General features: G+C 49.3%; 1 protein-coding gene across 4 annotated transcripts in view; it reads right to left on the reverse strand.

Annotated features, from left to right (window-relative positions):
• The window catches only part of LOC144943266 (homeobox protein Meis1-like), a 251869-nt gene that overhangs the window by 167891 nt on the left and 58604 nt on the right, over positions 1-25374 (reverse strand). For all 4 annotated transcript variants that reach the window (XR_013639471.1, XM_078870606.1, XM_078870605.1 and 1 more), the window contains exons 4-6: positions 23490-23540; positions 22105-22155; positions 14343-14498 (exon numbers count right to left, since the gene is read on the reverse strand). Coding sequence is in view for 3 of the 4 variants with exons in the window: in XM_078870606.1 (XP_078726732.1) it covers positions 14343-14498; positions 22105-22155; positions 23490-23540 (258 nt within the window). In the remaining variant the exon portion in view is untranslated. The remainder of the gene's footprint in view (positions 1-14342; positions 14499-22104; positions 22156-23489; positions 23541-25374) is intronic.

A 25374-nucleotide genomic window follows, 5' to 3' on the forward strand; every position in this document is an offset into this window, starting at 1 on the left:
TTCTAAAGAAATGAGGTTCCAATCTAGATTTAAAATTGCATGTCTCCAGTGGCTTCCTAATGTCGGAAGAGCGTTTCATATGGCCGCAGAAGCGCATCTGAAAGCGCGCTATGTGGTAACCGTCTTTTTCGATGGCTTAGCCAAAAGCCGCTGCTGTGAGGACGACCGGAGCTCGCGCGATGCTCCTGGACGAGATCAGCAAGGTACTGTGCCACAGCATCCACCATCTGGCTACAGGTCTTCCCCTGGGCATCTGACCTCTGGGTGCCACTTCAATGCCCGCCTCTGTGACCTGACCTCCTCCACCCCGCACACGTGTCCCACCCATCCCAACATCCTCTTCCTGATCGCTTCTACAATGCTCGCCAACCACGTGATCTTCCAGACTTCCACGTCTGCTCACGCTACACTGACACAAAATTCCGAGCATTATTTCGCAAAGGGTTAGAAGTGTGAGAAGTGTATATGTTTTACTTTCCACACTTGTTCCTATTTTTAAAGTCAAGCTTCAACACTGTTCTTACCTCAACCATCTCTTCACCCCTCCAATTAACCTCTCCTACTCACCTGAGGTGGTTTATGTAATCCATCTAAACCCAACCTGACAATGCGATTGCTCTCCGATCATAATCATGCTCGTCAGCAGCAGCCACGGTCAATCAACTGCTGGATGAATGTCTCTCCAAGCCGCCGTCACCCCTCGCGATTTCGCGATGCAACAATCCGCCGAGAAACTCTGCCCGAGACGATTTCAACCGTTCCATCTCCTCAACAGACGCCCTCCTCGGCTTCTAGGCTGAACCGGCCCCGGCAACGGCCCAGGGCCCTGGTTGCAAACACCGACTGCTGATGGAGTTCTCAATGTCTGGAATATTGAACGCAGCTCACCACCGGGACTCCCACACACGGCACAGTGCATGAACCACGACTTGATGAGGGGCCAGCTCCATTCGCTCGGACCGCCGCCGCCGCCGCCGCGCCAGACAACGGCTGACATAACAGTTTAGCGCTCGTTGACAAGACACTGCCCAGATATGTGCGCATAAAGGCCAACTGCGTGCCTTGGCTCCGAGATTATTATTATTGCTAGCGGCCGTGCGACTCGCTGACGAATCGGCGCAACACAATCCAGGCGCGCCAACGCCCGCGCTCGAGCGGAGCCTCCGCCACGTCGCTTCTCGCTACCGCCGCTATCCGCGCACCGGTTTGGCACCGCTCGCTGTTGTCCACTCACTGATAGTGCCGCCCGTTATTGCTGACCACCCATTGACACCTTGCTATTGCCTGCTGCCTGCAATCCGACACAGATAGCCCTGCTGTCTACACGTTAACACCGCCGCTGGTTCACACACTGGCAGCGCCGTGGCCGTAAGGCGCCACCCACCACCGCCGCCAGCACCGCTGCTGCTCTCCATGCACCTACAGAGTAGACGCTGGACATAAGCACACGGCCTTTGGGAGAGCAAGGCCAGGTGGTGTGTGCTTATATCCGAAGTAGTGTGCTTCTATTGGAAGTTGCGCTTTGCCCCCCCCCCCCACCACCACCAGTGTATGCACGTGTCTTTGTCTCTATGTCCTTTATATAAACCAGGAGTATTCAATTAAACGAGCGAATGGACCGTGTCTGTGTTTTGTCTCTCTCTCAAATTGAGTCCTACCTGATGACGACTGCTCGTGTTGCAATCGAAACGTCGTATTTTATTTAATTTATTTTCTTTCTACGTGACTTTCCCGAAAGAACCAAAGAGTAATTCCTGCAGTCACGAAAGCTTCAAATCAAGTTGCATTAATACATCGTTGGCTCATTTGCAAGGGAGAGCAGGGTCGCATGATGAAGATACATTTTTTAACATATTTTAAAAAACCCACATATTCACATTTAACAAATGAATATATTTGAAAGGAACGTTAATAAGGCACAATGTAAATAAAGCTGAGTAGAATTATAAATTGTACTAAGAATTGTAAATATATATTTTAAAAAAATATAACATTTGGAAAGCAAAGTGACTAGACTAGGCAAGTAGAGGAAATCAACGAAACTATGATAAATCACTCGGGCAGTCGGGAAACATTAAAACAATGACAGTTGCTTCCGAGATCAGCAGTGTGCTCGGGCACTGTGGTGTGGCTGCATCCAACTTCACTGCCCCCTCCACAATCTGCCACCCATCGATGAGACGCTGCCCCGTGGGCTTCGTGTTGTACTCTGAGCCGGCAACATTCTTGCCCTATGAGACGCGGAAACCTACGACAGCCGAGGCGGCGGGGCAGGAACATCGCATCGCGGCCAGAGCACACGAGAAGACGCGGTGCTCACCACCACCGGTTCGTGGCGAATGTCCTCCAGCCGTGAGAGTGGCGAGTGTCTTGCCAGTGTTGTTTAAAGCAGAAGAGATAAAAAACCTATCGATTGAAAGGGACGACGGTCACCGCCGTCTAGTCGATGCGTCGCCGCATCACAAACGTGCAGTGTGCGTACGTTTACCGGGGTCAGATCGCCGCGTGAGTAACACCGTGTGTCGTACACCCTCCTCCACCCGACAGCCCAATGAAAATACAACTGTCACGTGTGTGGACAAACGTGCCGACTTGTCACTGCTGCAGCACCACGGGCAGCGATGTGAAAGTAAATTGTTGACCTACATTTTTTTCCCTCCAACCTTTGGTGAATCGAAAGAATTTAAAGGAAAACAATACGAGACTATGAGACCATTAAACGGGCAGACAGTATTAACAGATAATTACTTTCCATTGTGAATTACTGAGAAAGAATCCTCGGGGGATGCCCGCACAGGAAGCTCGTGGAAGTGCCGTATTTGTTTTCAGGCGGCATTGTCTGTGCGGCCGGTCTGCGGCGGAGATGACAAGCAGCGAACTATTTATAGGTACATTACAGAACGAATGTTTAGCTTTCGAAACGTAACAAAATGAATAAAAACAGGCACGCTAAAACGATCAATTTGGGCTGCGATCGTCCACGCTGATGTCTGTCGAAGAACAATGGTAACAAGTCAAATTCCACATTCATATGACAGGAGACAGTTAATCCCGGGACTTTCCACACGACGGTTACTGGCTGGCGGGAGGGAGGATGTGCGTGCGTCAACACCCAACAGGAATTGGAACTCGCAGCTGTCCGATCGTGAGCCACAGAGCTCTGTGCGTGCCACGCCGGGTGATTATTTTACCATCGTATAATAATGGTAATGACAATTCTTTTCACGAAGGCACCTTTCAACGAGGATTCTTCAAGCGCTGTGCAAGACACAGCACGGCGATAACTCGTGGAGCTCACATTTACACATTTAAGAAGTTGTAAAATTATAAGTTAAACACTAAAAGCCGTTTGCTGAATGAGATCTAAAAGCTGAATAAACAGACGCGTATAAATCCGCTTTAACACGAGTTTTAATAATGTTCACGGACTCAAGAGATCTTGACGTCTCGTGGAAGAGCGATATAAACGTCCGGGGGTTTGGCATCACAGGAGAGCATTGTAAAGCCACAAGATACTATTTGCCAAGACGGTCCTGCTTAACATAATATTTGGGGCCAATTGCTTTGGAATTGTCTTTTCTTTGCGAGTGTGGGAGGAAATCCAAGCGTACAAAGGAGAGAACACACTCAAGTTCACGCTATGCATATTGGGTCGTAAACCCACTTGCTCCACTGCTTAGCATGAACACCCCGTTGCCCAGCGGGTCGCTGGTGTCTTACGTACACATTGGCTCCGTCTTTGTGTGTCTCCGACTAAGTCACACTTGTGTAGAACCACACACCCGCCTAGGGCGGTCCACAGCCTATTAAGCAAATCCATAAACTCTTGTCAGGGCCTTACATGCAGATGAATAACAATATTTGCCAATATCCTTGTCAAATCACCAGTTTATATGACTTTTATATTTTGGCTTATTCTAAGTTGGTCGTATTCATTTCACTATTGAGTGTCACAAGATGTCTTCATTTGCCTATTATATTGTGTTTTTAATAAAGAATTCTGTTCCAAAAACATCTTATAATTGTGGGAATGTATATTGACACGTTGCAATGTTCTTGTGAACATTTTTGAACGTGTTGTATTTATACATCAGTGTTGTTGGGCTGATTTACTGTACGAACACATCATGTTGAATTATTAGCCGCATTGCTGCTGTTGTTAATTTGCTGTCTCGCACAGACTATTGAATGTTAATCCTTGTCTTTATGCATGCATAAATATGTTTTCACCGACGCGCTGTGTGCGTCTGCTACACCAGACATTCCATTATTAACCAGACGACCCTGGAATTGGGGCATTGTCTCGATAAAACCAAAAGCTCAACACATTCGTCAATAACACCGTGGCAAAGAAATACTTAACAGGTGACGTTATGTCCCATAGAGAAGGGCCATTGTCCGAAACGTCAGTTATCATAAAGAGGAATTTTTCCTTTTAATGCCACAGTGTTATGAACGAAAGTGTTCAGTTTTAGTTACTGCCAGCATCGCCGAATCACGTGTGATTAATTGTTCCCAATAGGTTCTGAACCAGGGCAAACAAAAGACGATTTCTCTGTTTAATTCCTCGAAGGCAATGGTGTAACCATCAACCGCATCATCGGAACATCGTCACCAGGCTGGGGCGCACATCTCCTTCATTAACGAAACATTAAAGACACAAGCCACTGAGTCGTGCGATTGTGGCCATGAAACCAAAACAATGGACCATGGAGTCCACCCACAGAGACCAATAGAGATACATCGAGATACATCGAGATACAAAGCGATACATTAAAGACAAGCCACAGTAGTGAGATTGTGGCCATGCAGACCAAACTATGAACCACACAGTAAACCCACTGTGGTCTGAGCTCCTTCTAAGGAGGAGGAGGAACAGCGACACGACACCAACTCTCTCTCTCTCTCTGCCGAAGCGCTCTAGTCGGGGCCAGCAGCAGACCTCGACATCGGCATCTCGCTCCTAAACACATCGTCATCAAACGCAAGCACACAATCAAAGTCTCTCTGTACCTATCCGCTGTCTGTATGTCGAAATAATAGAAACAGGAAGCTTGCTCGATTTTAATGAGCGTGCAATACAATGCTTATTTTTTTTTTAAAATTCTGTCAATTTATAAACACGCGTTTTCCGGATGTGCCCCACGGTGTTTTGTTCGTGGCCCTAGTCTGCAACAGCGGCCAGCCCTGCATAATGTACTTGAGCCGACAGCCACCATCCACTCCATTTAGACTCGTTTGGATCAGGAATTGGAGAATCCAGGACAAATTCAAACGCCCCTGGACAGGAATTGAACTCGGTTGCTGCAATCATATTTGAGATTGCCACATCCTACAGCAATACTCCCCACACATACACACACACATATACAAAAACACACACATATATACAAAAAGACAAAGATCCTCCTATAGCCTGAACAGACAGTTGGGGTACGTGCAGTTAGCGAGCACACTCGCACACGCTCGCAAACACACACTTTAACCCAGCGTTCGAGCACATTCTGCAGCTGCTTGCATTGCTCTGAAGTTCCCTTTGTCCAGATACAAAACTCGGTATTGCAATGCATCAAAAGCCCATGTTTACAGAAACCGAATGTTGCGTGGCTGTTTTCACCATGAAACACACGAGACGACCAACTCCCACTTGTCTTATTTGCAGAACAAACTAATTTTCAGGCCACATTGCAGTCTGCCTTTGTCGGAGTGGGTCAACGTGATCAGATACAGCTGCTACATGAGAACACTGGAACTGACATTCCCAACGTTGGCTGGCAGCAGAAATGCAGGGCTGCATCGGCATGCTCACGTACGCACACGGGCCTGTGTGTGTGTGTATGTGTGCATTACACATACAAAGTGCTCGCTAAAAGCACTTGCCCCAACGTTATGCTAAGGCTATATGGGGGCTCTTTGTCTTTGTATTACGTACAGTGAGGAAAAAAAGTATTTGATCCCTTGCTGATTTTGTACGTTTGCTCACTGACAAAGAAATTATCAGTCTATAATTTTAACGGAAGGTTTATTTGAACAGTGAAAGACAGAATAGCAACAACAAAATCCAGAAAAACGCATGTCAAAATGTTATAAATTGATTTGCATTTTAATGAGGGAAATAAGTATTTGACCCCCTCTCAATCAGAAAGATTTCTGGCACCCAGGTGTCTTTTATACAGGTAACGAGCTGAGATTAGGAGCACACTCTTAAAGGGAGTGCTCCTAATCTCAGCTTGTTACCTGTATAAAAGACACCTGTTCACAAAAGCAACCAATCAATCAGATTCCAAACTCTCCACCATAGCCAAGACCAAACAGCTCTCCAAGGATGTCAGGGACAAGATTGTACACCTACACAAGGCTGGAATGGGCTACAAGACCAAGCAGCTTAGTGAGAAGGTGACAACAGTTGGTGCGATTATTCGCAAATGGAAGAAACACAAAAGAACTGTCAATCTCCCTCGGCCTGGGGCTCCATGCGAGATCTCACCTCGTGGAGTTGCAATGATCATGTGAACGGTGAGGAATCAGCCCAGAACTACACGGGAGGATCTTGTCAATGATCTCAAGGCAGCTGGGACCATAGTCACCAATAAAACAGTTGGTAACACACTACGCCGTGAAGGACTGAAATCCTGCAGCGCCCGCAAGGTCCCCCTGCTCAAGAAAGCACATATACATGCCCGTCTGAAGTTTGCCAATGAACATCTGAATGATTCAGAGGACAACTGGGTGAAAGTGTTGTGGTTAAATTAGACCAAAATGGAGCTATTTGGCATCAACCCAACTCGCCGTGTTTGGAGGTGGAGGAATGCTGGCTATGACCCCAAGAACACCATCCCCACCGTCAAACATGGAGGTGGAAACATTATGCTTTGGGTGTGTTTTTCTGCTAAGGGGACAGGACAACTTCACCGCATCAAAGGGACGATGGACGGGGCCAGGTACCGTCAAATCTTGGGTGAGAACCTCCTTCCCTCAGCCAGGGCATTGAAAATGGGTCGTGGATGGGTATTCCAGCATGACAATGACACAAAACACACGGCCAAGGCAACAAAGGAGTGGCTCAAGAAGAAGCACATTAAGGTCCTGGAGTAGCCGAGCCAGTCTCCAGACCTTAATCCCATAGAAAATCTGTGGAGGGAGCTGAAGATTCGAGTTGCCAAACGTCAGCCTCGAAACCTTAATGACTTGGAGAAGATCTGCAAAGAGGAGTGGGACAAAATCCCTCCTGAGATGTGTGCAAACCTGGTGGCCAACTACAAGAAACGTCTGACCTCTGTGATTGCCAACAAGGGTTTTGCCACCAAGTACTAATTCATGTTTTGCAGACGGGTCAAATACTTATTTCCCTCATTAAAATGCAAATAAATTTCTAAAAATTTTGACATGCGTTTTTCTGGATGTTTTTGTTGTTATTCTGTCTCTCACTGTTCAAATAAACCTTCCATTAAAATTATAGTCTGATCATTTCTTTGTCAGTGGGCAAAGGTACAAAATCAGCAGGGGATCAAATACTTTTTTCCCTCACTGTATATATAGTGTGGCGGTTAGCATGCGACCCGAGTTCGATTCCCACTCACAGCCAACACCGGTGGCGATTATCTGAAACGGTTTTGGGCCTCCCCTAGGTCGACTTAGCCTCAAATAAGTACCTAGTGCGGTATGTAAACATCGCCACTGGGGAGACAAAGGCGGTTGGGTGTGGTTCTGGCCACCCACCCCCTCGTGTGCTTGCCCAAAAAGTCTGTTCAGGCTATACGGGGGATCTTTGCATTACGTATACATGTGGGGGGAGGTAGTGGTGTGGTAAGTGCGCTGCACTCCAAACCCGGCTACCTGAGTTCGATTCCCGCTCTGAACCAACAACAGAGACGAATGGGTGAACTGTTCCTGGGCCTCCCCTAGGTCGACTCGGCATTGAATGGGTGCAGTATGTAAACATCAGCACCGGGAAGACAAAGGCGGCCGGGCGTGGTCTTGGACACCCACCCCCTCGTGTGCAGTGCCGGCCTTCATAGGTGTTACTCGCTAACAGCACTTGCTCCAACCGTCTGTTAAAGGCTATACCGGGGATCTTTGTCTCTGTTACATTTACAGAAATGGGGGTGGGGCAAAGAGGGGATAATGGAGAGACAAAGGTGGCCGTGCCACCCACTGGCGCGCGGTACCGACCTTAATAGGTGCTCGCTAATTGCACTTGCCCCAATAGTCTATGAGATTTTACGGGGAGGGTCTTTGTCTTAGCATGTAAAGTGTGCAAACAGAGGACGCACGCACGCACATGAATATAAGAGTGACGGTGAAGAGGGTTTCGCGATGGGAAGTGAAACTACTTAGAGCCCCAACATTTATAAATTACCTATTTAGCAATACATCATTAATCATAATACTACATCATTAATCACAATACTACATCATTAATCAGAGATTTTTAACCAATGGGTATTGGCTCACTGCGTGTTAGACGCTATCAAATTAATTTGCCTTTCATGTTGTCATTATTAACGTAATTGCAACAAAAATAAAATAAAATAGGCCTAAGCCTGGCGTGACTGGGTTGGTTGGGTGCAATCTCACTGTGAAATCATTCACACTGGCTTTTAATGTAAGTATTGTCTTTGACTAATGATTACCTGTGCTTACCAATGAGAGAGTGGGAATGAGCGTTCGATGAATTTATTCGCAAATAAATTTAACGGACGGGACATTTTGTGTGTGTGCTGACTCGAGACAGCCCCTCTGGAGGGAGTGCTAGAGCTCTAGAGATACCCTCTAGAGAGAGCCACCCTTAAAGCCCCTCCTGGTGGAGGCCCTGAAGCCCTCCCACTCTGGATCTCTAGAATCGAGGGTGCTTTGGCCTACTCTTCCACGCTGGCCAGAACGTCTTGGAAGAGATGGGAAATGGGCCACGCTTTGCACGCGACCTGCCGATCACCGACTAACCGTGGGTGGACAAGAGGCGGGGGGGATGGTGTCACGAAGTTCGCGCCGTCGTTTCAACCGCCGTGCCGGGAGATCGTAACGGGCGACCCCTGGATTGCAATTCCCGCAGCGCGCCGACCATGACACCACGGCGGCAGAATCCCCCTTCAACAAGTCGGAAGTGTGCACGCTCTTCGCGAAGGCCCTGCGTGGGATATTGGATCAATTCCTCATTGAGTATTTTTGTTTACGTTTTCCTAATTATATTCCAATTGCAATTAGTGTCATCTCACGAGACGAAGAATCTTATTAAGCAATGTACTTTATTCACGGGAGGAGACACCGGAGTAGCCAGAAAAATATATATATCGTGCATTCGAGGTTAATAACACTCAAAAAATCCACACATTAGTCCATATCCCGCTTTGCTGTACCATTTGATACGGGCAAAGCGCGTGGCAAACGCGCACCAACCCAGCCACCAAGTCACCCGAGTGGTTGTGTGTGGCGTCACAGCCGCAGCTTCCCGTCAAACCGGCGGAGAAGACCTCCAAGAGATGACGCCCCCCTGTCCGACCGCAAAATCCTCACGCGCTGACCACTGCGACATTGCGGTGTCACGTGGCGCGCAGGGCAGCAGTGGCGCACGCTGCCCTACTAACCCGGCGACCCAAGTGCGAACCAACTGGTGCCTTGGACCACCTGTTCACCAACAACCCGCGCCGACCAGATTGGTAGAGTAGGGTCGCACGGCACTCAGTGACCGTCAACGGCGGGAGGCTTTCACGCAAGTGGTGGATGAGCACAGGGCTGTAAATGATCATCGTCGTTATGGTTCAGTGCGATTTTCAACTGCAATCCCCACCGTTGTAGGATGCAAGATTTTGCGAGATTAACCCCGTTGCATCCAATACTTGCAGGAGGATAAACACTTGCAACAAGACAAAAAATGTCGTGTTAATGGTCGTGAGACCCGGTCATCATGTGATGCCAGTCAACATCCCACAGAGCGAGTTGTAATGTTCACTCACAACATCATCATCTATGCGGTCAGCATCACGCCCGGCCATCCTGTGTCTCCCCAGTGCTGATGTTGACACACCACACCAGGTGATAATATTTTTTTAAGGTACAGATTTCCGCCACTGACGTTAGCCGTGGCCGAGAATCAAACTCAGGTGTTGTCGGGTCCGCGCACAAACCGCTGCACCACCGCTCCCTCCACACATCACTTGCGCGTGTTGCGTGTGTGTGCACGGACCCAAACGTACACGTGAACGCTCGCATAGACACACACACACACAGAGACAAACAACAGATCCACCCAGTTTCCCATGTAACACTCCACAAACCAATTTCCATCAAATCCCGTGGCGTGGCTCTTAATGAACGCATAATACAATGTTATTTAAAATCTTGATTTGGATCAAGAGGAGCAAAGGCGTAATGGCATGCAAATAGGACTCGGTAATAACCAGCGCTCACGCCGTGGGAATCGCGATTAGCCCGACTGCCTCGCCACCCCCCCCCGCTCGAGGCCGTGTGGGGGGCACAGCCGGCAACGTGCCCCCTCGTTTCTACAGGTGGCCTCGCTGCGTTATCATCGCTGTGAACGTCACCAGCCTCAATCTACCGTTGGGTTAAAGGCTTTCTCATCGTGGTGGCGGCATCTCTGCTGCCGTGCATCCACTCCACCCGCTAATCTCCCTGGACCGCCACCACCGCGACCGCCACCGCCACCACCGCCGCCATCGTCGCTATCGTCGCTATCGTCGCTTGTGTACGGCGGTGGGCGTGCGAGTGTGAGAGTACCACCGCTTCTGAACACCTGTGCGGTGTTATTTACGGCTCACATCGGTGATGAGTGACACCTTAGCCGATCTTGCCACACCCCCGCACTAACCAGCATGACACAGGATGGAGAGGCCTTCATCCGGCAGTGGATTGACAAAGGGCTGGAACGTTTCAAATATAAATTGTGCAGCGTATCCATTAATTTATCATCCACTATCAATTCAATGTTACTGGACATTGCTTTGAGCTAGGGGTTCAAGAAGACTTCTTACACACACACGTGGTTGTGTGAAGATGTTTATTTATTACACCAGCCTCATCTCTCTCCAATCTTCCTCTCCACGCGCGTCCCTGCCACGTGGTGGTGTTGGCGACGTGTGAAGCATCAGGACCTGAGAGGGTTCCGGATGCATCGCCAGTTTCTCGGCTGCGAGATCGTTTCAAATGATTCTGTCATGAGCCGTTGAAGATCGCTTAAAGAATTTCGCTTTAAAAAAAAAACACACAAACGAACTTTAGCGTGTGCAGGGAGGACGTTTTCACCGAATCGCCTGGTAAAGTTCAATGAACTGTCCAATTATAATAATTTAACAACGGACAATAAATTTAACAACGGACACCCAGTACCATGGGTAATTCGCAGCGCAGGTCTCAATCACCAACCTACAAAATGCACTCCTTTAAACAAAACCGTGTACAAAATGTGCATACTACGGGAGGATATATCAAAAGTAAATACCTCCAATACCTGTCCTAATTTCATCGCTCCATTTGGCTGTCATCGTCTCTGTTGTGTCAACGAAACATATGGATTTAACTTTTCCCTCTTGACCGATGCGGTCTCTTTATCACCGGCCAACCCGCTCACATTTTCGCAGTCAGCCTGGGCCAATCAAAACCTGCGAAATTTCTTGTTGTTAAAGTTCACCACAGAGCGCCGATTGCCGGATCTCGGGACGAATCAGCTCATGCCAGCCGAACACAAACGCCAAATTCCTGGGCTGTCCAGGAGAATCATGGACGGATGGCAACCCTCGGCAACTGCGGTTGAGTCGCGTTGGCCACGTCAAAGGCAAGAACCGGCGTCTCCCCGCTCCAAATGCCCATCGGGAACGACGGTGAGCAGCGTCTTTTCCCAACGTTTCGCTCCGAGTGTGCCCACGGTGCAAAAAAGCCGCCGTTGACATCCGCCAAAGCGGCGCTTGTTCTCAAGCGTCGCGGAGAGACGGTGGGGCCCGAGTAGACCCTTGACCGGCATTTCAACTCGGGCCCCCCCCCCCCCCCCCCTTTCTGATTGTGAGGCGGTGACGCTCACCGCAATGCCCACCCTGGCTGGGATGACAAATCAAGCTTGCCGTAATTAAATATTAAACCCATTTAATCCGTCATCTCGTATACGACGCAGCTTTGGAGGCGAGCATTGTTGGATTAAATAAGAGGCAGCGGGTGAGCCTCTGTTTTGAAATATAACGGGGGGGGGCGGTGAGGGGGGGTGAAGGGGGGGCAGTGGTGGGGGCGGTTTACAAGGCTGTATTCCGCGCAACGAATCTATAATTCCGTCTGTGTGGCTGTTCATTTCCAACAGGGTTCATTACTCAGCCGCCCAATGAGCAGACCTCCCAATATCGATGGTAATTATGGCAGTCATTAAAATATACAATTTTTCCTCGCTCTTTTTTTTTCTCCTTCTCTCTCCACCGTCTCGCAATTGTGTGCCTCTTAAAATGCGCGTATATTAATGCACCGTTGGCACGTCGGTTGCGCGACGGTTAGTAGGACGGTGAATGTACACGCGTCTTTTTTTTTACATGCCATTGATGTCAAGAAACAAAATAAATTAAACACACCATCAATGTTATTGATTCGATATCGCAATTGTCCGATCGGACATGACCCCGATAGCGTTTAAAATTTCACATTCCACAGTGAGCGCTGGCAACTTGTGTCCACAAAGAAAAATGTCCTCCATGCAGGGTTATAAACTAGCCAGAGCAAGCGGTTGTTTGCGAGTACCTATTAAGGTCGACGTGACACACAAGGACGCGGTGTGGCCTTTGCGGTGTGATCTTTGTATCGCCCAGTACTAACAGTTTCTTCGCGCTAAATGTGCCATCTTCAGCTTTTGTAACGGTATGTTTGTGAGAAAGAGGGCTGGGAACAGAAGAAGAAAAAAAACGTTCACAGACAGAGAGATGGCATGCGGGACAATGGCGAGTACAGCAGAGGACGCGTGGGTGAGAGGGGTGGATGAGCGGGGTGAGCGAGAGGGGTGAGCGAGTGGGGTGAGCGAGAGGGGTGAGCGAGAGGGGTGAGCGAGCGGGGGGAGCGAGTGGGGTGAGTGAGCAGGGTAAGGGAGACAGGGAGAAACAGTGAGATGTGCCATACGGGCGCTGCATGTGGCCGTGCCAAGGTTTATATATACACAAACATAATTCTTGGAGATACAAAGGTGGTTAGGAGCCGTAGCAGATCTGGGGATGGGGGATATAAGCAGCCCACCCCTCCACATTGAGACCCAAAAAATTGGTATTATATTGATAATTACCAGAGAAAATACTTTAATGTTCTATTATTATTCAAAAGGCTTAACATTTCACCCGCCCACCCATCTCCCTGCTTGGGAGAGGTTTCTAGGTGCGCCTCTGGGCAGGAGAGGCGCTGAGGTCGGCATCGCCACACAGTGTGCGGCGCCTGCCTTAATAGGCGCTCGCTGACAGTGCCGCCCCAACAGTCCGTCGCACTGCGCAGGTGCTTCCTGTCACTTGAGTGTTCAAGGGGGGGGTGAGCGAAACGTCTTTGTGCCTGGCGATTTGTTTGCGTGCGTGCGTCAAGCGAAACGTGAAAATATCAGAAACGCCCAGGAAAAATATTGGGGCTGGTGAGGGGTGGGGGCGGTGGTGGAGTGGAGGTATCAGAAAGACAAGAAATGTGGAGAAATCCACACTCACCATGCCTGGCTCCCAATGACTTACAGGTGTTCAATCAAATGATCACTTTGCAGGCGAAGCGATGGTCGAGTGACAATAAGGAGCTCTGTGCTGTGTGAATGGTTTGAGAAGGCAGACCAGAGGTCCCAATTCGTGAAGCATTGTTGACTATCATAGCACCTTGACTTTGACTTTATCGAGGAGAAAATATGCCCCATTCGGCCATTTCAGTAATTCACGCAGGGCAATTTTTTTCAATTGTCAGAGTGAACTCTTTGCTACGTCTCATTCTGCTCATATTGAACCAGTGCTGCTGAAAGTGAGCGTGTATGAGACTGTGTAAATGACAGTGTGGGGAGCGGCAGTCTAGCGGTTAGCGCAGCGCGTTAAGAACCCGGCGACCCGAGTTACATTCCCTTCCCGCTCACGGCCAACGCCAGTGACAATTCTCTCAACCGGTCCTGGGCCTCTCAGGGTGACTCTGCCTCAAATGAGGGCCTGATGCGATGTGTAAGCCTCGCCACTGGGAGAGACAAAGGCGGCCGGGCATGGTGCCGGCCGGGCGTGGTGCTGGCCACCCACCCCCAACAGCCGGTTCAGGCGATGCGGGGGATCTTTGAATTTGTGTGCGGTGCGCGTGCGTGAGTGCAAGAGAGAGCGTATCCACGTGTGAGTGGGCGAGAGCGGGCGACGCTTCACCTGGTCTCCCGCATGGCTGCTCGGGGCGGGCAGGTCGTCCATGTCGCCCCTCCCGCCGCCCTCGCCCTCGCGCTCCTCGATCACGAGGTCGATGGGCATCTTGCCCTTGAGGCAGCTGATGTAGCGGTGGCAGAAGTTGTCGCACAGCTCGTGAACCTGCGGGCGGCATCGCGAGGGGAAGGCTCGTAAGAGGCTGCGTATAGCAGCAGCAGTGGAGACAAATCGAGGTCTTGAACTATTAAATTGTTTTATTTTACAAGGTAAGGCCGACTGAGCTGTGTAGCTCTTGTTCAGAAGCGGCGTGGCCATCGCAAACGATAGCTCCACGAAGTGGCTCATCACGTGGACATTTATAGCATTTAGATACTCTAAACGCATGATGTTCATTCGACATGTGGGAGGGGAAAACTGGAGGACCCGGAGAAAAATCAACGTAATCACGGGGAGAACACGCAAACTTCAAATATACAGGCGTCAGGGTCGGGATTGAACCCATGACCTCCTGCATACCAGGCGAGGTAGTTAACATCTCGCCACCGTGGAGCCCATACAAACGACACGCGCAAAGGGAATTCATTTTACGGTAAATACTGATCCCCCGAAAAGCTCGTATCACACTGCAATGATAACAGAAGACAAGTTGGATTGCGTTTTGAAAAAAACCCAGCGTGAAGTGTTTTCAAATAAAACCCGAACATGCCGGGAGACAACGCGTGGAGCTTGCGAGCGCGAGGAGTATCCACAGACTCGCCGTTTACGTTCGACTCTCACGCTCACAACGCACGCATCGAACCGCGCGTCCAAGAAGCATTTGCGATTGGAATACGTCGACTTGTATACTTTGCTCGGGTGGCCTCGATTCGCACGTGCTGATGTGTACGGTAACGTCGACGTGTATACGTCGATGGGGACATGTTGATGTGCTTGCGTTGTCATACACTCAAGTTGGTTCTACGTGACCCATGCAGCTGCTGGAGGAACTGCACTGCACAAAGAGAGAGAGAGCAAGCAAATCCTGAGCTGAGGTGGTGTGCTAGAAATTCGAAATAACTCACAAATGTGTCTTGTTAAGATAACCTACACGAGCATAATTTTGTAACCCTTTACAAAACCGCTTTTATCATAACATCTCCTCCCCATGTACCGCCATGCAGTGAGTCGTTCTTTCTTTCATTCATTCATTCAATCGCCCTCGTCTCAATGCAACAGACAACGCGGTCGCGAGGGTTCCCACGCGCTATTCAGGGGACATCCCGAGTCCACGGTGACACCGAATCGTGATGATTCCTTCAATCACATGTGGCGGGCTTGGCACGCACCTCCGATTCGCACGGTTGGCTACGTACGGTGCGAAATAAGTTCAACATACATACACACTGATATACACTCTACTATACACTGCACACACTACGCTATAGACTACACTACTATACACTTCTATACCTGGACACTACACCACTATATTACATTGAAAACTCATCTCTTTAGAACCGCTTCGTGTGTGTTTAGTTTGTTGTCTTTCCCCCGCACCTCTGATTAACAGGGTTGTCTACGTACGGTGCAAAAGAAGTTCAACATACGCACTTGTGCCCCAACATTTTCATTCATAGTCGACTTCTTTGAGGTCGGATCGCCGCATCAGCAAGTTCGTCAGTTGCACAGGCGACGGCCGTGATGCCAATGGCCCCAGACGTCTGAGCCGCGCTCCATTCACGCAAAGTCGAGACAATGCAATAATCGCTCGATGAATTAGGTGTCTACAAGCTGAAGTTAATCCACGGCCATGAAATATTTTGACAAATTACATCCATTCCCTCATTATTCACGATATTGGCTATCCACAAATGGCATCTTGGTACTCTATACGACTGCATCGAAAGAGAGAGAGATCGAGATTCTGATGAGATAAAGTGATTAAAGAGAATGCGATGCGAGAAAATGATGATGAGATAAAGCGATGGGATAATTTTCACGTATTTAAAAGGTTATTTATAATTAATTAAAAATATAGGTTTTCGTAGGCCAACATCATTATCCCCGAAATTGGCTCACTCACGAGCATCTCCGGAACGTATCCATCGCGAATAACGAGGGAATACTTTAGAAGGCCAAAATAATTCACGCGCCGATTTTGAATGAGCCAAAACCTTTATTTGTTAAAGATTTTTAAAAAATGAAACGATGGTGAATGCTTTTAATGATTGCTCAGTCTGGCACACTCCTCAAACACCAGGAAAGGCACCGCACTTTCTCCTCCGAATTTCGCATCGCACGTGCAATTAAAAAAAAAACTAAAATCAGTATGACGCCACAGCTGTGAGCGTTACACTGCGCGTGTCTGTCACATTCAATCCCTATCAGTTGAATTTAATTGAACTTCAAATATTGACACTCATTTGAAGTCACAAATGTAAGTGCTGCAGAAGCTGATAATGCAAGAAATTGCATTATTTATATGAAATCCTTTTCATTTGACTCGAATTACCGCAGTTCTCATTTATTCTATGCACTTTTTTCATATATTTAACCATTTTTTTGTGTGAGTACAAATGGGTACATTTAAATGGTTTGTATCCATTTCGGTTTTACTTCACACAGATGTGTTCTTGTCTGGCACTGATTTCCTTTGGTTAAAGATGTCTTTGTACAGTCGAATAGAGGGATGCCACTAGGGCTGCCACCTTGACCACCTCTGACCAAACCTGGACACGTGTCTCAGTCAGCCTAGGCCAGGGGCCGGAAACCTGCAGCTCTGGAGCTCTTTAAGGACCGCTGAGTGACGTTACTTTTTAAGGACCACCATCTCGCATTCACATGAATTGCGGCTCTGGAAATTATTATGTTTTGAACCGAAAAACAAAAAGCTCTTCTTGTTATTTTGGTTGCCAACCCCTGGCCTAGGCCTATCAACACCGTGCAGTAATCCTGTGATAACGTTCAACTCAACGCCACCAGATCTCGGTGCAAATCCATTACTGCTGCCACCCGAACACAGATGCCAATTCGCCGAACAGGTGGCGGCCCTGTATGAAGCACCTATGTGAGCCTGAAGAGGATCGAGGCCACAAGAGAGTCACGTTCGTCGTGGGTCCCTGCGTGGCTGCCAGGGATGGGCTTTGAGCACGTGGCCGTGAGCAGAAACACTCGCTGCCGATTGGCCGATTACACAAGTCAAGCCTCGTCATTATCACTGGGCTTCCATTAAGAAACAGGAGAGAGAAAAGTCAATTGGTTAAAAACAATTGGCCTGCCATTGTTCACGTGCTAGTTGAGTCAATCAGCAGTTTCCAGGAGGGCATCGTTTCTCTTCAACGGCGTGTGCTGTGACTTACATTGTCCTGGCTCGAGCCGTATCTAAATCGGATGGAATCTCTCTCATGGAGATCAAATGAACAGGAATGGACTAAAATATACAGGGCGTCTACATTTTAACCCTGTTTGCGAGTAGAATGTCTTGTACGTATCGATATTTCCTATAAGTTTAGGGCGCTCACTTGTCCTGCGTGTGAATAACAGTGAGCGCGTGAGGACACCGCGCCGGGCGATTGGCAAATAATCTCTCGCCTGCTATGCATGAGGTCGCGGGTTCGATTCTGACCCTGACGCCTGTATGTTTGGAGTTTCCGTGTCTCTCTCCCCGTGATCGTGTGGATGTTTCCACACAATAAGCCACTTCGTTGAGCTACCATTTGTGGCGAGGTCCCTTCTGAACAAGAGTTAAACAGGAATACCTCGCACTTTCGTCTGGTTAGGGACCAGGGCATGGAAGAATGTCAAAAATGGGCGAATGTCAAAGCAGAGCCTTTATTTAGCCTTGCTCATTAAGTTTGACTATGTCAAGCTTACCTTGCAAATTGAGAACCTTATGGGTTATTTTAGCTTTACTATCACCACACTTAGGACCCATTATGAATATATTAAAGCACATAAATAAGTATTTTACAGTAATCACAAAAATAAGCACAGTATGAATACCGTACACGTGTTTTGTAATCACAAAATAACGATTAACACTGTAGTATTATACCGTTATCACAAAAATAACTATGAATTGTTCACAGTATAATCACATAAAGAAGTAGAGTATTAATAATATATGAATAAACACAGATGCTCAATGAAGGACTTATATTCAAAGATTGAATGAAAAAGATGGCGCGTGGCGCGAACGTCGTGGAAGGTTCGGGATGAAATCGGACGAAAGAAGAAAGCGTGTGGACCAAATTTGAAATGTGGTTAGAGTTGAAAACGGCCGAAAGAGCGAAGTGACGAAAGTCAAGTGGACGAAAGTCAAGGTATCGTGAAAATTGCCACACGCGTGCCAGCACGTGAGCGTCGCTCTATACGTGGAGGTGAGCACAGTTCCAACTGCCACGTTCACAGAATGACGGCGTTTAAAGTTTGATGCCGGACAAGGGTTCTGAAAAGAAAACCAGGGTGCTACTTCTGCTGCTGCTGCTGCTTCCACAAGCAACCTGTCCTAAAGCGAGCGGTTGGCACAGTCGCGATCAGCGAGCGTTACAGCTGCAACTCACCGGTGACATTCACTCTCGTGCCACTTTCCCACCCCCAACTCTTTGTTTGATCTTTGCGGTCTACGGAGACCGGGCGGGAGGGGGGGTGACGCAAGCAGCGGCAGCGAGAGGGGGCGAACGAAGGCAATGCACAAATAAAGTTGAAATCGAAATTTTTAGTCAAGGTTACGGAAAACTTAAATCTCTGTCAACTGTTCTATTTTTGTTAAAATATATATATATCCACGCCTGCTGTCTGCCGCATGTTTGGCACTCGCCGAACTGTTTCGCTCGACTCTTAAGAAATTCAAGCTCTTTCATGCAAATGTCAGCCAAAATCCCAAAGCCAAACACGCGTCCCCACAAAGCCTTACAAAAGTAAATACGTAATGGTAACAGACTCCCGGTAACTTTAGTCATACTTACGAATGAGATCGCCCATCTCAATGGGTTTCCAACTGGTTACGGACACGCAGAGTGTGTTTACACGCACGGTCACCGTTGCTGGTGGAACCGTGGCCGCTACACTGCGCCTGATGCAATCACATCCTGATTGATTTCACTATGATTTCTCTATCAACACTGATTCAGAATAAAACATGACGTCTTGTTTTTGTTTATGCAGTTATTGGTTGGTGCTTAAAAGTATGATGAAAATTAAAGGGGGTTTTTTGGTCTAATTTTATGGAATGGGGCAGCGGACGGAGGGAGGACAAGGTAGTGACCGCATTCGTAAAATTCAGGGGGAGCGCCCCTCCCTGCCTCGGCTGAAGTTGAGGCTCCAACCGTCTCGGCTGCAGGACAACGTCTGCCTCTGGTCGTCCAAGCAGCGCGGGGATTTCAACGCCGATGGCTCCACGCCCGCCTAGCCCGCGGGCCTCTGCCGCGCGCGCGAAGGACGCCGAGAGCAGCATCGGTGCAGAGCGGGAAGACGACGAGGGCCAAGGCGTGCGGGCGCGACGAGACGGAGGGGCCGCGACATGCCCGCCAACAGGCAGGCTCGCGATGGCGCGCAACGCGCGTGCGGGCACGCGCGGGCGGGCCAACTCGACGTGCAATTACGGGCGCCGCTCGCTCATGCATAACATTACCCTCTGGGGAGACAGACGGGGCGCAACTTTGAATAAACTTGCATAAAATAAAGACATCTGGAAAATCGACGTTGACAGTGCGGCGAGCGGGGTTAATGCGGGCCGCGCGTCCCGGGCGGCTTGGCGATGGAGCCGCTCGGCGCGAAATTCGGTTTTTTTTCTTCTTATTTTTTTTCTCCCTCGCTCGCGCAGACTTGGAAGCGGCGACGGAAACCCGAGGGCGCCCGCCGCCGCCGCGCTTGGCTGGCGCCCAATAACACCGCGCGCGCGCGGCCGCTCAGCAAGCCCGGTCGATCGGTCGGCGGCCCCCTTCAAAACTCGTAGCCAGGTTTGGAAGCCCCACCGAGAACGGCAAGAGGCCTCCTGCGAGCGCAGCCGGCGTGTCAAGAACTGAAGAATGGGAACGCGGGAGGGGGGGGGGTAGGAGGATGGCCTTCCACCACGAAAAACACCACCGCCACCGAGCGCGACCATGGTGAACGGCGAAGGAGGGACCGAGTCCTGTGAAAGGGTCTCAGAATGTTCTGACCGCTGGCTCAAAACTAGCAAACCGATACGAATACCCGGGCACCTTCCCCACCGATGCCTTGTACGTATCTACGTTGAACTTCTTTCGCACCGTACAGAGCCATCTATGCTCATCGGAGGTGCGGGGGACGGACAAAAATGTAAACACTAACAAAAATCAGTTCTAAATAAATGAGTTTTCAATCTAGATTTAAAAGTGCATAGTGGCTGCCGAATATCGGAAGAGCGTTCCAGACGGCCGCAGAAGCGCATGTGAGAGTGCGCGATGCGGTAGCCGTAACGTTGCGAGCGATACGACCATTGAGGGGGGGGGGCATCCCATGGTGCGTGGGAAAATTACCGGAAGTGGGGGGGGAGTGCAGTGGGGGTGGCAGCATTCGCCCTGTGTGTGGTTTGTGTTTAAGTTGGCGCGGGGGGGCAACATGGGTGATGCGCGACGCTGCGGTGGCGGGGGACGTAACGCTGCGCTTGCAACGATTGTTTTGACACCGGATCCGCGCGGACCGCAACTGTCCCAACACCTGCTCCTCCAGCCCCCGTCCGCCTCCATCACAGACGGCGAGCTCCCTCGCGTAAACAGTGACCCACGTGGCCTCGCACGCACACGCGGGCACGGCGGCGCGCAAATACCCGTACGCAGAAGATTAAAAGACGTTGCGAAAATCTTGCCAAGGGAACTGCTCTCCAAACCCACCAGTGTGCGCTGACACAAGAGTAGCTGGTGCCTCGCAAAACGCCCACCGCACGTTACAATGTTATTTCTTTGGCTGGGTGGTGGAGGGCCCTGACCACATACATTTGGCCAGATCATTGCGGCGCGACGAGCCTCATCCCAAAAATCGGTTATGAATAGTCCTTTTGTCTTCTTCATGTGCAAAGTATCTGTGATGGCATGGAACCCAGGAACAGCAGCATGGAATGAGAGAGGACATCGCCACTTGAACACAAACAGCACTCGGCTCAGCCAATCGCTGTTTCTCAGCTCCTATTAAATGCATGACCAGCACCTTTATATCTCGAGTGATGATGTTCACACATGACACCTTGTGCTCATTTAAGGCTGAGTCAACCTAGAGAAGGTCCAAGGAATATTCAGACCGTGCACAATGGTTTTGTCATATTGCTGTTCCCCAACTGCCACGTCCCATTGGTTTTGATTCCACACGACACTCGCTTGCTTACGCACTCATTCACGTAGTCGCCGCTCACTCGCTCGCGAACGTTTACTCCCACAATCACCCACTCGGAGACAAAGGTCAGCGGCGGTGAGTTGATCGCCAACTCGCACTGCCGAGCAGGCTAGAAGTTTCGTCACAAAGACAAAGTTACCCCGTATAGCCTTTTAACAGACTGGTTGGGCAAGTGCTGCTAGCGATCGCCTATAAAGGCCAACATGGCACACGAGGGGGTGGGTGGCCAGCACCACACAGGGCCGACTTTGTTTCCCATGTACTAATGTTGACACACTGCACCAGGTACTCATTTGCGGTTGAGTCGACCTAGGGGAGGCCCAGGACTAGTTCGGATATTCGTCACTGGGTTCTAAGTGCAACATGCTCAACGCTGCGCCACAGTTCCCCACGCTCACACACCAAATCACTCACTCACACAATCACTCACACAAAATACCTTCTCTAACTCCAGCAGGTGAAACCTCAGCACCTGGATGGCCTGAATCATCTGCACGGAGAAGGGAGGCACGAGGGTTAGCATCTCCCACCACCACCACCACACTAATCCGGCACATCTCAAACGACCACAAAGAGGTTGCATGAATAGCAATGATAAGGATGTACATTTGATATTCGCACCATTATTACAGTGCAGGGCTATCACGAGGGAAAGGACTGTGCTTCACAGACGGGCACAGTCAGCCAGGACAGAGCGAGTGTCGCTCTGCGCGACCCCAATTGAGTAATTTGGGGTCATTGTTCAAATTCTGTAAATGTGGCCGTACCGCAGGCGGACAACGGCCTACTCGTTTCGAATTTACACCAGGGGATCGTTAACGCCCCTTTGTGAAGCGGACGGCACGTATCTGCGTGGTTGGTACGCACCACAGTAATGACCAGGGCGGCCTGTCATATTAGAACCGTGAACTTCTGGAACGAGTGGTGTACTGCACTACCGCCGGGCCACAAATGCTCGCAAAACCGAATTTGTTTGTGTGAGATCCAGCGGTGAGGAAAGTATAAAGGATTGTCATTCATGCTTAATTAGAAGTTCAAGCAACCTGGCCACAAATGATAGCTCAACGAAGTGGCTTATCACGTGGAAATGTACAGCAGCCAAATACTCTAAACGCACACTTCTAAATGTGGAGGGGAGAGAGACACGCAAACTACAAATATACAGCAGGCGTCAGGGTCAGGATTGAACCCACGACCTCCTGTATACCAGGCGAGGTAGTTAACATCTCGCTACCGTGGCATTTGACCAGTGGCACGCATCCTAAACTCGAGTGGCCGCGATGCCACGTGCATGGAAGTGGCTCACGATCATGAAACGAAGTGACTTATCGCGCCGAGTATGGCTATGGGCCTACGGGCCCTCCGACGTCGCGACGCGAACGCCACTCAGTCTGCGGGCTCCTGATGGTCTCGAGCAACGTTTGCGACCTCGGGCAGGATCTGGCTCAGCGTGCCCCCTACATCTGAGATGCGGAGGGGGTGGAGGCAGCCTCGGCGGGATTGAGCGAGGTTAACGGCGAGGATTTGATGCTGAGAGAGATCCGACAGCGTGATTTACGAGACTGGTCAGTTGCATGGCTGTGGCCTACTTGTGAGTCGAGTCAACGGTTAGGGATGAAACACATTTTAATATCCACTAAAACTGTTGAAATAGGATTATGGCTACTGATATCTGTTCATCAGTTTTCCTTTTCAATTCACAGCCATAGGTCAGTTCCTGAGCTGCGGATGCCATGCAGTGCCACGATGTGCCCTTGTGCTTGCGCGTGTCTGCACGGTGCTGCTAGGCCGCCCCATGTGCACATGACAGCCTCAGCCACTCACCAGATTGTCCAGCTCAGGGTTGGATGAGAAGAGCGGCTTCTCCGTACGTATCTGTACAAGCAAGCACAGAGACAAAGACAAAGATCCCCCATTTAGCCTCAACAGACCGTTGGGGCTGTTAGCAAGAAGCACCTAGGAGCCGTCCATGAATGACGTCACGCACCTAGGGGGGGGGGGTCAGACATTTGTGACGATGTGTGACGAGGCGGGGGGTTGAGAAATGTGACGTCACATGAAAATGCGCAACTTTAAATAAATATAGACAACACGTTCTACTTAATTAAATAGACTTTTTGATAAATGTTTTCTCCTACAACATCAGAGTGCAGCGGCACATTCAATATGCACTACAATGACAATAATGACTAAAGCGATTTGAAGCATGTTTTATATTTTTTTGGGGGGGCAGAGCTTTGTGACGTCATATTTGAGGGGGGGTCTGACTTTTTGCGACGCCGTGTGACGAGGGGGCGGGGGTCAAAAATCGTCCAAAATCGTGTGACGTCATTTATGAACGGCCCCCAACCTGTAATGTTAGGATCAGAATATGCACTTATCCTGGAGGAATCCGATGAGCTTCACTGCTCTTTTTCACAGACGTCCAAGTCGGTTCCCAGATGTTCAGCAGTGTGCATGGCGCGTCAGGTCAGCGAGCACTTTTACAAGTTACAGGACCGCCTTGCAAGAAATGCGACGGTGGGCGAGGTGACCCATCGAGCAGAATCAGAATGTTTATTTATACTGGAAGATTCCGTAGATTGGGTCGCGAAAGCCGACGCGTTAAACTCAAAGATTCCGATGGAGCTATGCAGCTCTTTTCACAGATGTCCAATAGAACAACGTTACATCAACAAACAATACAGAACTATAATAGAAGTGCGAAGCACAAGCAAGGTAAACAAATCACCCAAACACATACAAACTAAACCATCCTGCCAGCCGTGGGGCCACCCAAAGCCATGTTTGTAAAGCGACTCCCCTACTTACAAACGAGACAGGGCATGTACTCTGTTCGTAAGTCGCGTTCAGTGGCCATCAAAACGATCCCCCTGGGGTGCGCAGGGTTTCGCGGCGCTTTTTCGGCTTGAGTTGTCTGGCACGGTGTCCGACGTTTCGCTCCGCGTGCCGGGCGCTTCCTCGGGAACTGACCGCCGGATGCCACCCGACAAGAATGTGATCCTGATGGCGCTACCCCGGGTTACCAAATAATACAAAATGGGACGAGGCAATTAAATCGTGTATTTCTGGAACACTTTTTTTCCCAGGGGTGTACTTAAATCTGCGACTGGTGTACCAATCAATCCGAAATCAGTGCTACTCCACGATGTCGACACGCAGTGAGGACGATGGCGCTGAAACCTTGTACACGATGCTACATAGTGCATCGTGTACAGCTCGTCGAGATGAGTCGATTGCAGCATCGCCGACCATCAACTGACTAACAGTGACTGCATCACGGACATTATGCGAGAGCCGGGGTACAATGGTACCCCAGGGGTACCGCCATGAGGTTCGTATGACAATCATGAGAAAGCGCTCTCGTTTTAACACGCTTTCATTTAACTCACTCTGTCTGTTGTTGTTGTATCCTCAAATCTTGTAACTCATTTTAACCCACTTCCCAATGTGGTATCAACTGCAAACTTGGTATACTTATGTCATACTGATGACAATATTATATTCTATCATAAAAAATGAAAATGAAATATTTTTTACATGATATGTTTCGGCTTGGCTCTAATTGTCCACGGTCAACTGACGTTGGCTGTAATTGGCCACGGTCCCATACGTTATGGCAAGCTTCGAGGCCACATCATGGAGTCGTGGAATTCTGCCATTACTAGTAAATTTAAAAAAAGCGTGTATTTGAAAAAGTTTTTTTAAA

The sequence above is a fragment of the Lampetra fluviatilis genome, chromosome 30 (assembly GCF_964198595.1).
Source record: "Lampetra fluviatilis chromosome 30, kcLamFluv1.1, whole genome shotgun sequence".
NCBI lineage: Eukaryota > Metazoa > Chordata > Hyperoartia > Petromyzontiformes > Petromyzontidae > Lampetra > Lampetra fluviatilis.